This window comes from Mizuhopecten yessoensis, unplaced genomic scaffold (genome assembly GCF_002113885.1).
Source record: "Mizuhopecten yessoensis strain PY_sf001 unplaced genomic scaffold, ASM211388v2 scaffold9925, whole genome shotgun sequence".
In the NCBI taxonomy this organism is placed as follows: Eukaryota; Metazoa; Mollusca; class Bivalvia; order Pectinida; family Pectinidae; genus Mizuhopecten; species Mizuhopecten yessoensis.
The window spans coordinates 49,786-62,968 of NW_018408291.1; the positions used below are offsets into that span (position 1 = coordinate 49,786).

Genomic DNA, 13,183 nt, shown 5'->3' on the forward strand with positions numbered 1-13,183 from the left:
ACGAGACTTTCTTCCACGCAATGATCTTTGATATGATCTGTAGGGGACGGTCGCTTTTATACGTCTCCCTCCACTTTTCTTTTCTCTTCTTTGTGATGTTGTATTGATGCTGAATAGAACTTGGCTGTGGCCATATCTATTGAATGCTTAACTTTGACCCTACACAAAATGTGGAACTGTATATCGATCAGAGAGAAATGTTTTAAAGATGCATATGTAACCTTTAACACTATATTGCTGCTTTTATTTATTTCTCTTTTTCTTTTACCTAAATATATATGTATGACCTTAACTTTTGTCCTATGACCTTGACCGTGTTCCTTTGTGAAGTCGTCGATGCCCTCTATTCTATACAAAATTATGATAGTATTGATTAAAGTGGAGGAAAAAGAAATATTAATGTACTGAATATCACATGTTGAATTTTGACCAAAACTTTAACCTTGAATGAAGAACAAGGTCATTTCTTATTAATTACCTTTAAAGCACAATATCAGGGCGAATGACAATGCAACATCAAACATCAAGACTTCATGGCGTTTGGTCCTCGGGGAGTACAGTTTTTAAACATAACTTTAAGTTGACCTTTCACTTTGAACTGATGACAAACATGGTATACCAGCGCTATAAAATACCTAATGATGAAATATTCACATCAAAGGTATTCAGAGATAAAGCGGTTTGAAAATTGACCAATCAGGGACCATGGTGGCCATCTTTAACGTAAAAGGTAATTCCTGTCCATTTACATTTTAGACATGACATCAGGCTAGTGGTAGACTAAATATTAAGACTTATTACCGCCTGGTGCACGAAGAAAAGGCATTTAAGAATAAACGTACAAAAATGTACGTCATGCATTCAGGAGTTGCACAACAGAGACCCACGGGATATCCACAACCAGGACACCCACAACCAGGATTTTCGCAACCAGGATACATACAGCCTGAAAACCCACAACCAGGATACACACAGCCTGGAAACCCACAACAAGGATACCCTCAGCATAGAAACCCACAACCAGGATACCCACCGCCTGAAAACCCACAACCAGGATATACACAGCCTGGAAACCCACAGCCAGGATACCCACAGCCTGGAAACCCACAACCAGGATACCCACAGCCTGGAATCCCACAACCAGGATACCCTAAGCCTGGAAACCCACAACCAGAATACCAACAGCCTGAAAACCAACAACCAGGATACACACAGCCTGGAAACCCACAACCAGGATACCCACAGCCTGGAAACCCACAACCAGGATACAAAGTCTGGAATCCCACAACCAGGATACCCATAGCCTGTAAACCCGTAAACCGGAGCCGGGTATGAGGAAACAGTCTTTCATAGCTACATCTATCACTATTCTTTAGTTAAATAGAAAATAACACTAACTTTTGTTAAGAAACTTGACCAATAGTGGCTTACAGCTAAAAAAGTACGATACTTACGCTAACACCTGACCAGTGCAGTTTTTGAAAACTGTGGAGGTTGTTTTCCTTCTTTCTTTTTTTTTGATTTTTGTGTGAACAGTTCTTCATTTGGATTTTTTTGACTAGTCCGCATTATATTTCTTAAAACAGCAACAAGGTGCTGATGATTCCATGTAAGCAATACTAGCTACCTTGTATAATGTGTTATAATGTCTTCGCATGCATATAAGCGAAATTACTATTTTGATGGTGGTTTATATTATATAGATAGTAACACTGCTGATATACGTAACATGTTTACAAAAAAATGCATCAACAAATAGGTCAACAATAGTTCAACATTATTTTCCATTAAAGACTTTGTTTTATTGATAAACAAATGTAGGTTTAGATCAAACCGTTTTTCTACATTTTTTCTTCACAAAAAGGTGTTTTATTGATATGAAGTGAAAGTAGGTCCTACAAGTTATAAAAAGCAAATGATGAAGCAGTTTATTTTAAAAAATGAACCTCTGCAAAAAAGGTTGTGAAAAATCGTACTGTTTATAAAAGAAATGTTGTATTAAGTTTTATTCAGTAAAGTTGTGAATATTTATGTTGGCTATATGCATTTTTGTTTGACAATAGGGTTGCAATGAGTGCTGTATTTAGTGTGAGTTAAATCTAGTATGCCTTTGGTTGTATACTATTAATTTTCCTTTCTTTACTTTATTTAATATATATTGTATACTATTTCAATGTTTGTGATAACTTTGTGCTGTTGAAGAATTTTATGTGATATGGAAGTGTAAAATTCCAGTTAAATACAACTTTTCGCTTTATTTCAATTATACTTTACAATTGTAAATGTATAAAGCAATACTCAATTTTTTGTTTTTAACAAAATTAAAACAAATCCACAAGTACAATCAGTGAAGTAATATTCTAAACGTAAGTTCCATAATTATCTAAATAAGCTGATACATTATGATAAGCAAGTCTGTTTCATGGAATTTGTCACGTTACAGCTACATGTAGCATTCATTATGACTCAGAATACCATCTAAAAGCAGCTTAATACATATGAACAAGAAAAACATAAAAACAATGCTTAAAAGTACCAGATATTATGAAGAACTCGTCTTTAACAGAAAATATATGCATTAATTTTAGTACAAAACTGTAAATGTACTTTCTTTAGTGAATTATATTATTGGTGCATTATGATTTAGCGCTATAGGTATCAATATTTTCAGCTATATAATAAAAGATATATTTTACAGTTATCAATATTTAGCGCTTTTAAATTAGCGCGAAAGGAACTAAAATATCACTAACTAATGTACTTTAATGGTATTTGAATTAAAATATTAATTGTATTTTTATGAAAAGTTTTAAATGTCATTTCGTTTAGGTAACGACTGGTGACGCTGCAATGTCGTGTATGCATCAATCGTTTTATGTTGTAAATGAAAACTGTATCATTTAACAACTATCTTTATTTTAAAGAAATATTTATTCTTGTAAGAAGTATTTTTTATCATTATATACATGTATATGTGTTTCCGTTTATATAGGCAGTGTTGTATATAAGAAATTGAAACATTTAGAAATAGACGACGAGGTAATAGCAATGTTTTGCTATCTTCCAAAATATACATTTACTCAAGACTACATTTGCTCTGTTTTGATGTACCAGTGAATATTTCCATGTCAAGCTTTTAGAAGAACAAGATTCCGTCTATTGTTATATAATTATTGATATAATGCCAAACGTTTATATTTGTCACTTCGTTGTTTACCACCAAACGATTTTTCTTATTTTGTCAGTATAACGAATACTGTATGCACACTTTGAAATGAAAATTTATATAATTTCACATTTTCTTTAAAATTTGTTTTACTGTTGAATAGTTGAATGCCACTATACATAAGTTATGACACAGATGTATTACAATTTCCTATAACCTCTTTCCTTGTCATTTCTCGCATGGTATACAAGTGTGCTGTGTGTGCTTTTATTAACTTTTATTTTTTAATTAAACAGCGTTTTGAGAAAAAAGAATCGTTTGATTTAGTTTTTCCCAATATTTCTCAATGGCAGCAGTCATAGGTGTGAATATAATGTGACATTTGAGGTGGAAGAGTTAGTGGAACCACATGTTTTGCTTTGCAAAAGCCAATTTGACACAGCTTATAGATATCACTGATTTCAGTAAATGTCAGTATCGTTTGAAAAAGATATTTGTTCAGAGGTCAAACTCAGGTGATTTTGAAAGCAATTTAACAAAAAGAGAAAACTTAAGTTGGAACAAAAACCATAAATCGAACTGAAACTCGATAGAATAGGGCAAACATGAACAAAGGAACAATTTATTCGGGGATCCTTAAACATTTACAAGAATAATCAAACAGGTTTTCCTGAAAGGTAAGCGGCTTTTGTTTCATCGACGAAACCAGCAATGTTAATCTAGGTTTAACTCAAGAATTATCATTTCCTCAAAGGGGGTGTTATCGTTTCCCCCATTTTTTTTTTTATATAACAAAGGAAAATGTTGATTTAGGAAGACAATGGCAAACCAATTATAGTCTGTTTCATACTTACCCCACATGTAACTTATCTGTGTGAAAGTTACCTGTGTGAGCTTTGTTGGGTAAAAATAAGGTTTTAATACTTTTTTGAGGTTCAAATATCTTTTTATATAATCGATATATTTTTTCATACTTATACATATGTAGAGTTTACAGTCAAATATTTACATTACACTTTTAAACAGATAATGTAGAATGTAACAGCACTACATAAGAGTTCACAATATATTACAATTTTAAAATACATTACCAATATTCACATATTAAGAATAGTAAAGTTTAGTAATAGCAATCTCGAATTGACCCCCCTCAAATGTATATCATATCTCCAATTTAAAGTTCAAGTCCAACAGCCAAGAGGCAGATGTTGTTATCTATCCCAAATGTAAGAGATGTTATCTTTATTTGATACTTATATATCATGTATTGTGAATTACTGGTGTGAAGTATGGGGTTATAGTCCTGCACCGCAGATTGAAAATATACATTTATTATTTTTGAAAACCGTATTGGGTGTCAGGAAAACAGTAAATAATGCCATGGTGTATTTTGAACTTGGTCTTTACGCTTTGCATATACAGCGTAGGATTGCTATTGTAAAGTACTGTCTACAAATATTAGAGGCGGATAACTGTATTTTGCGGGCCTCTTACGATGAACTTTTAGATCTTTATAACAGGAAACCAAATTGTAAGGCAAATTGGGTTTATCATCTGAGACGTGATTGTACGTTGGATTTTGGAGATGTGTGGTTTGCACAATGTGTACCAAATGAGACATCTTTTTTATTATTATATATACAACGCATAAAGGATAGTTTTATTCAGGAAATGAGAAACATATTCGAGACATCTTCAAAATGTTTGTTGTATAAACACATTGTTGACCGTTTTGATCTACAATGGTATTTTACAAAACCGCTATTTAGAAAAAATAAATGTATTCTTGCGAAGTATAGATTGCAAGCACCACATAACCTTAATATGGAGACAGGTAGATATAATACAGTGCCTCGAAACCAGAGATTTGTGTACTTTATGTGATCTTGGAGATGTCGAGGATGAGTTTCATTTCATTCTTGTGTCCTGTGTTTTTAGAATTAAGAGTATCGTATATCAAGCCATATTATCGTATTCGTCCTTCTGTGTTTAAATTAATAGAGCTTCTGTCTAGCAAAAATGTTAAACTTATTAGAAATTTAAGTAAGTACTTGATTCAGGCAACTGTTAAGAGAAATCGTATATTATGAAATAGAGGCTGTATCAAAGTCTTGCTATAAACGTTTTGTTACTGTATAATGCGAATGAGATCTCTATGTCTTTTACTTCACAATGAGTTATAATAATCTCATTTCATTATATAATATATAGTACTCGTTCTACCTTCATGTTAACTTTGAAGTTTTGTTATTTCCTAGAAATTTGGTTAGATTAAGGCTTTATTTGTCTTATTTCATAAACAACTAAATTATGCAACTAAATTATGCTTCATAAGAGTCCGGTAAGTTACCTTAGGAAAAACTTAAAGTTTTCCCAAACTGATGACATTTCATAATTTATAAATATTATGTATGGAATTGAATCTATTGCATATGTTCTCGGCCATTGTACAAAATATTTGTAAAGTATTTATCTATATGTATATTTCTATACGCCTATATGCAATGTGCATTTGGTAATAAATTGAATTGAATTGAATAAGCATAGGCCGTGATCACTTTTAGCTCACATGGATGGAAATGATAGCTTGGATAATTATAGATGTTCAATGATTTTTATGATAGTTAAAAGAAACTTATAACATCTAGGAATTTTGATTAATTAACTTATTAATTAGCTGTTAAACACCCCACTCTTAGTCACACATTACTTTCTTACATTATGTACAAGGTAATGTAGGCATCTTATTAAATGATACAATAATGAAGATAATAAAGTTATATTAATATTTTTAAAGTACTAGAAAATGAAATAACACATTTCATCTTATCATCTTATCAGCAGCACAAGGACAACAAAATGGATATATTTAATACTGAAAATATATATATTTATATATATGATTAATATTTAAATAATTTTAACATTTAAAATTAACACAGAAACCCATACCCATACAAATCTGAAAAAACTTATATAATTTGTTATTTAATTAAATATGATAAAACACCACCTTAGAAAGAAGAGTTAGCCACAGGTAGCAACACAGGTAAACACAGGTAAAAACACAGGTAAGTACTGCCCATACTACTTAGAAACAGACTATAATCCTTCTAACAACATTATTCCCCCCATGTTATTTTAAAAAGTGGGGGAAACGAGAACAAGCCCCTCAAAGTGAGATCCGCGAAATTGACAACGTAACACCAAGGCATACCCATAAGCATAAGTGTGCATCGACCCTCATCGCACCAGGAAACAGAATATTTCCAAATGATACCACAACGTTGACCATTAAACATGTCCACAGTATTCAACAACCAAGATCTCTTCAAAGCTTTTGTTGTTAGGTTGTCAGTCATGGTCGACATGTATCACAGGAAACATAATATTTGGAGCAAACCCTTGAATACCGAATAAAAGACGATACATGAACACCGTAGGTTGAGGAGAATGCTTCTATCAAGAAAGGGAATGTTCACTATAGAATAATCGAAATCGTCACATTTATCATAGAGTAAGCTGTCCCTGTTTATGTCCTAAGCAAAGATAGAATTAGGCATGGTTCTTTCTAATAATCAAATATTAATACAACATGTGCGAAAACCCATCGTTAAAATAAATAATTAAATCTGGTTCTTTGTGTATCATTAATACAAAATGACTAATACGATTGCACAGTGTTTACGTTTAACTAAAAGCATCAAACCAAAATATGAACCTGTTCTAGATGTGGAATTAAAACAACATTGAATAATTACGATTCATAAATCCAGTTGGCCCATAAAATAGAAATCATTAAACGAATATGATAAGTTCCATAAATGTGCAATACTGTTCATGTGATATAAAGTGACAAATGCTTTTCTGTTTGAATAAGATTTTATTTAAAAGCTTACAAACATTGAAAAATCAAAAATCAGATGCATAATAGAAAGAAGTTTATGTCGTGAACGTTTTACATGTCAATTACTTTTGTCTATGGCTAATTGCAACAATTCACAAAGTATATATAGATTACTACAAAGGTTAACATAGATTAGAATACTGATAGATAAATAACCACAACTTACAAAGATAACTACAACGGACCATAACAAGCTAATCTAAACAAGAGGATAACTTGTTTGCAATCTGCTTAACATAATTTAAACTTGAATAATGTCCGATTAACCAGCAACACTAATATGTTGCAAAAGATAACAATACCAATAGGTATACTATCAGTCCGAAAAACAAGTATTTGCCATTAAATAATCATTAAGATATATGTATTTTATTAAATAGATTATGAAATAATCAAGCTCTGAACCCGGTTATATATATTGATAGGTTTGACCTTCAGTGTCCATAGGTACAAATTCAATAATAAATATTTAATCATATTGTTGAAACTGTCTTGCTCTGAATCATGTTTTACTGGGAGCTGTAAACGTCTTTGTCCAATGTCACTGCACTTAGTTATCACAGAAATAAATATCACAACACAACAAGAGGCAACATTTCGTGCTATTGCATCCAAATTATGACTCATGCATTCAGATAATTCACTGTCATTGACAAAATAGAATTGATTATATATGATCAGGAATTTCTGTTTCAATAACACTACATTTATATCAAACTTGTGATATAGAAAACAACTTACAAACATTGAAATAAAAAATCAGATACATTATAGAAAGAAGAAAGTTAATGTCTTGAACGTTTTACATGTCAATTACTTTTGTCTATGGCTAATTGCAACAATTCACAAAGTATATATATATTACTACAACGGTTAACATAGATTAGAATACTGATAGATAATTACCACAACTTACATTGATAACTACAACGGAACATAACAGCTAATCTTAACAAGAGGGTAACTTGTTTGCAATCTGCTTAACATGATTTAAACTTCAATAATGTCCGAACAATCAGCAACACTTATATGTTGCAAAAGATAACAATACCAATAGGTATACTATCAGTCCGAAAAACAAGTATTTGCCAAAAATAATCATAAAGATATATGTATTTTATTAAATAGATCATGAAATCATCAAGCTCTGAACCTGGTTGATAGGTTTGACCTTCAGTGTCCATAGGTGGTTCATAGGTTCATAGGTTCACTCATTTTAACAAATTCAATAACAAAACATAATTGATTATAATTATATGATCATAAATTTCTGTTTCAATAACACTACAATTATATCAAACTTGTGATATAGAAAACTGATATCACGGCGTCAACATATATGGATAAATATGGAAACCAACAAAAAATTGAAAAATTGAAAAAACAAAATGTTTACTAACAGAAATTCATCTTCGTTAATTTTGTTTATAATTGGACCAGCAGCTTCCGTTAATATTAGGAATTAATTTTTCCGTTGTGACAAAGCAAACAAACAAATAAAAATCTATTTTGAAAAAAAAAAAAACAAAAAAAAAACTAACATATCTACTTATTTGAATTTTCCCCTTTTCATTGTGTATAAATTAAGATCTTCATCCAAATTAAGTCAATATTTGCTTTCCCGTTGTTAAAATGACACATCCATGCCGGATCACAGAGTCTGATTGTTGCAGACTTAATAGGTAAAAATTCTCGAGCAACGGTCATAATTTTTTCAGTAAAATGGTCATCATATCAATTAACACGATTTTTAGACTAAGTAGGCCGTTAATAGGGCGAGGATAGCGCGTATTCTGTTTTAAAATGTTCGTCTACATACGTATGAGAAACAATGTAATCATTGCTTACTAATAATATATATAATAGACCAGAGTGTGTTTCAGTATAAAAGGTGTATTCGTTGATGAGCTGTGACATATCATACAGCTGAATAAAATTCATTAACCTTGTAATATGAAGACCTGGACGGAGAACATTTGAATAAAAGTTTCCCTTTATAATTATAACATCAATACCAGTATTATATGCTAAGTCAATGGAATGTTCAATTTTGTCCCAATCATTTGTATCAGGGTTTGGAGGTCGGTAAAACTTTCCAAATAGTAGTTTTTGTCATTTATGTTAGATCTCGATCCAAACACATTCTATGCACCCTACTTCTATATCCTGTCGTCTTTTAGCAAATATAACGTTCATTATACAAACTGCTACCCTATTCTATGAGATCTACAACAACAAGAAGGCTTTTGAAAACCCGGTAGTTCAATATCGCTATCGATTTGTGATTCACTTAACAAAGTTTCGGTAAATGCCAAAATACTAAAACTATATAATTTAATGAAGAGAAGGTCGAGGTAAGGTCTCAGGCTCTGTACATTCATGCAAAAAGAAAAACGAAAGAAGAAGAGCTGATTTACAATCGATTTGTGCTCAACAACTTTATATCAAGTACGTATATCTGCAAAAAGTTAAATACAAAATTGCTGTGTCCGACTGACCAAATCCAATCACACACCCCGCCCCAACTAGATTCGAAGAATGAGGGAGCCTATTACTATGTTATAAATCAAAGCAAATAAGTACACCAATAAATAATAAATATAACAATCCCCCACACTGTCAAAACCCAGCCGAAGGGAGACATCCGACAATAATTATTCAGTCAGACACCGTCTATATATACAGGTAACAGCTAACTTCACACCTATTACACTCGTCTTCCAGAATGTCACTATATCACAAATCCAACACTATCAGCGGAATCACACAATAACAAACAGGTAGCTCGTACTACACTAGTTGGCGGCCAGAGTCACGGAACCGGAAACTGGTGTTTGGTAGAGGTACAGAGGTAACAAATTATATGCATAGTAAGTGTCAGCACATAAATCACTCCGGTCGTACCTGACATGAGATAAGAAAGCTTTTCTCACACTTCTAAGAGTCTACATAATATTTACTTATAATTGATAATCAGAGTCCGGCTAGACTTTTTTCCCATTTGTTGTCCAGGTTTTTTTATAAGTTTTTACCTTGTGAGATGACGTGCATTGTAGAAGAGAGTGTCTCGCAATTTGGTCAGATCTTCGTTGAAGAGTTCATGCCGTTAATTGCTCAAAGTTTGGAGCTGCTCACGAGCAGGGTGTGTTTGCCGTCGCTAGTTTTTATGCGGGCATTATTTGACGAGGTTTTACAGAGCCATTTCGACTTGGCTGCCTTAGTCTTAGCCGACACGTTGAGATCTTTAGATGTCATCGTGAGTGATTGGGATGCCGGTTTTCTCACAAGTATCGAGTATGAGAGTCATTGAATCATCATGTTGCCGACCAGGCTAATTACCAGTAGGGGAAACTTCCGGGACCAAAGAAAACCGGACGAGGGGGCGCGGACCGTACTGTTCTACTTCATCTCTTGCCATACGGAGCTTTGTGTTTTCCTTCTCCGGAATTTCTAATTTATGTTGAATGGGCGCCACATCCGCCCTAATCATATTGCGAAGGTTTTTTTTCAGTTTAAACAAATCAACGATCGGCTGTCTTTTCGGTCTGCTCGTGGGACAATGTCACAGATATGGGTCTATTAGCTATACTCTGGAATGGCATGGGGCTGACCAGAGTCATAAACAAAGTGGGGATCTATTTCAACTTTCGACGACACAGGTACACTTTGTATTCCCTCACCTAGATATACAGTACACAGTTTGGGAGGTTCTGGTGACTCAAGAACGTAATTGTATATGGAGGATTTTTTTCAAGCGGGCAAATCTGATGATGATGAAGATGAACTCCTATCGCTTCTTGATCTTTTATAATTATCAGTATTTATACTGGACATATCAACTATCAACAGACGTACAGGTTCAGATATAGTTACAGCGATATGCGTGCAGCATGAGTTCAGTATAGTTAAATATAGTTCACTCAACCGTGAAGTAGTGAGTACATATTACATAGTCTTATCGTTTTATCCTTACAGCAAAGAATTAGCTGAATAGTGAAAAACTATGATTTCCTTCAATTTTTCATGCAAAAAATACTCTTTCTGAGTTCATTTTCACTAATAGCCTATTGCCGCTCTGATCCCTGAAACAATACGACTCGTAGCAGCNTCAAGCGGGCAAATCTGATGATGATGAAGATGAACTCCTATCGCTTCTTGATCTTTTATAATTATCAGTATTTATACTGGACATATCAACTATCAACAGACGTACAGGTTCAGATATAGTTACAGCGATATGCGTGCAGCATGAGTTCAGTATAGTTAAATATAGTTCACTCAACCGTGAAGTAGTGAGTACATATTACATAGTCTTATCGTTTTATCCTTACAGCAAAGAATTAGCTGAATAGTGAAAAACTATGATTTCCTTCAATTTTTCATGCAAAAAATACTCTTTCTGAGTTCATTTTCACTAATAGCCTATTGCCGCTCTGATCCCTGAAACAATACGACTCGTAGCAGCGGTCATAATTCCTTGACCATAGTCCCGGGCAGTGTTAAATGCGGACCTTGCTGTATGAGCAATGCTTACACTAGTAGCTTTATCTTCGAACCGCCATGGTTTGTCTTTTGAGCTAAATATTTTATTCTCACCTTTTCCGGCTGTGACGATGATGTATTTCATGGCAATACCAGTAGGACTTTCCAAGTCTTCCAGCTCGATAGTAAGCGTACAGTTTTGCCGGACCATTCCCATTTCCTCTTCTACTGCTTTGCGAAGTTCGCTGGCTACGAATTGCCGGTGAATCTTATTTTCAAGAAATGTTGAATTGTTTAAAATCTTGTTTATCTCAGAAATTGTAAGTGTTGCACAACGGTGGTGTTCCTTTAGTTCCTTGAAAAAATGGAACAAAATTATCAGTACCAGTAATATAGCGAGGTTACACACTATGCATGAATTGTTTTTCTCATCATGTAAGGGTCATGTAAGAAGACACTTATAAATTCATTTTTGACGTTTAATACTACCGCAAAATGCAAAATTGACGAATTGGCCTATGGTGCAGTAAAACGTTCTTTTTTGTAAAGCTCTCCGCACCGCCAATTTCATTTTGAAATATGTGTTTTGTTACTTTGCATTTGTAGAATTCATATGTCTTATTCAGCAACTTATCCTACCAAATTAGCCGTACTGTAGTGTGAAAATAAGCGTTTATGACAAGCTACTCACCTCTCTTTCCGAATCCTGACATTCCCATTGTATATCACCATTTGTGTTTTTTGAACACTGGATTTTGTCTTCTCCTTTACCTGCTGTGATCACAATTTGTTTCACACGATCGTGAACATGGCCATTGAAGTTGTGAAGAATAACAGTAAGTTCACAGTTTTTCATTTTCTGAGCGGCTTCTTTTGCAACACGATTTGAAACCTCAAGTAGCATTCTTTGATCACTTTCGTGTTCGAGGAATTCTGATGCATTCAAAATCTGGTAAATTCCCGAAGCAGTTATCTCAGAAAATGTATACTCCTCTTTTGGGATCTTGGATGATGTAAAGAAGATAAACATGTAATAAGTTATATTTCCAGTTTTGCTGTGATATTAAAGGACAGGTAAAAATACAACATCTTGCTATACAACTAGCTATCTTTAGATAATTTATCTCTGCTATAATTGTTTTTCAATATGCATATATTTGAACCGCCTAAATCATAATTGAAGTGCCTAAATCAGTTGGTGAAATGGTCACTATCCCTATCTAGAAGCTTGGCAACCTTTTACATAAGTGAAAATATTAACAAAAATTGGTGAAAATTGATTAGATCTCCATTTTGAGTAGTTGATCTAACTTGTAAGTCAATGAGATAAAACATTTGTTTTGTGCCAAGAAAAGCGCAATGTGTTTTGTGTATTTTTCCCTATTCAGGAAGGCTGTCGAACTACTTTTCTGTTGTATACATATTTAATGACCTTAAAAAAACAGAATAAAAGGCTATGTATGTCTGTCATGTTAGGGAAACATCCACATTTCTTAATTTATTCTTCCCCAGATACGTTAAACTGTAGTTAGGGTATAAAACTATGTTACTAAAGTGATATCTTAGTACCAAATGAACTCCGTAACAATTTAGATTATCAGGAACTTTCCTTTTTTTTTTTTTTTTTT

At 33.2% G+C, this 13,183-nt stretch overlaps 2 protein-coding genes across 2 annotated transcripts; one reads left to right on the plus strand and one right to left on the minus strand.

Moving 5' to 3' along the window:
- The first annotated feature begins 846 nt into the window (after window positions 1-846).
- On the plus strand, window positions 847-1,335 carry LOC110459023 (splicing factor, arginine/serine-rich 15-like). Its single transcript, XM_021511043.1, has one exon. The coding sequence runs from the start codon at window positions 847-849 to the stop codon at window positions 1,333-1,335; it is 489 nt and encodes a 162-aa protein (XP_021366718.1).
- Window positions 1,336-11,194: 9,859 nt separating this feature from the next.
- LOC110459021 lies at window positions 11,195-12,552 on the minus strand. The gene is made up of 2 exons (XM_021511041.1): window positions 12,247-12,552; window positions 11,195-11,910 (listed from the first exon to the last, which is right to left on the minus strand). The coding sequence occupies exons 1-2, from the start codon at window positions 12,457-12,459 to the stop codon at window positions 11,488-11,490; spliced, it is 636 nt and encodes a 211-aa protein (XP_021366716.1). The 5' UTR covers window positions 12,460-12,552; the 3' UTR covers window positions 11,195-11,487.
- Between the last annotated feature and the right edge of the window lie 631 nt (window positions 12,553-13,183).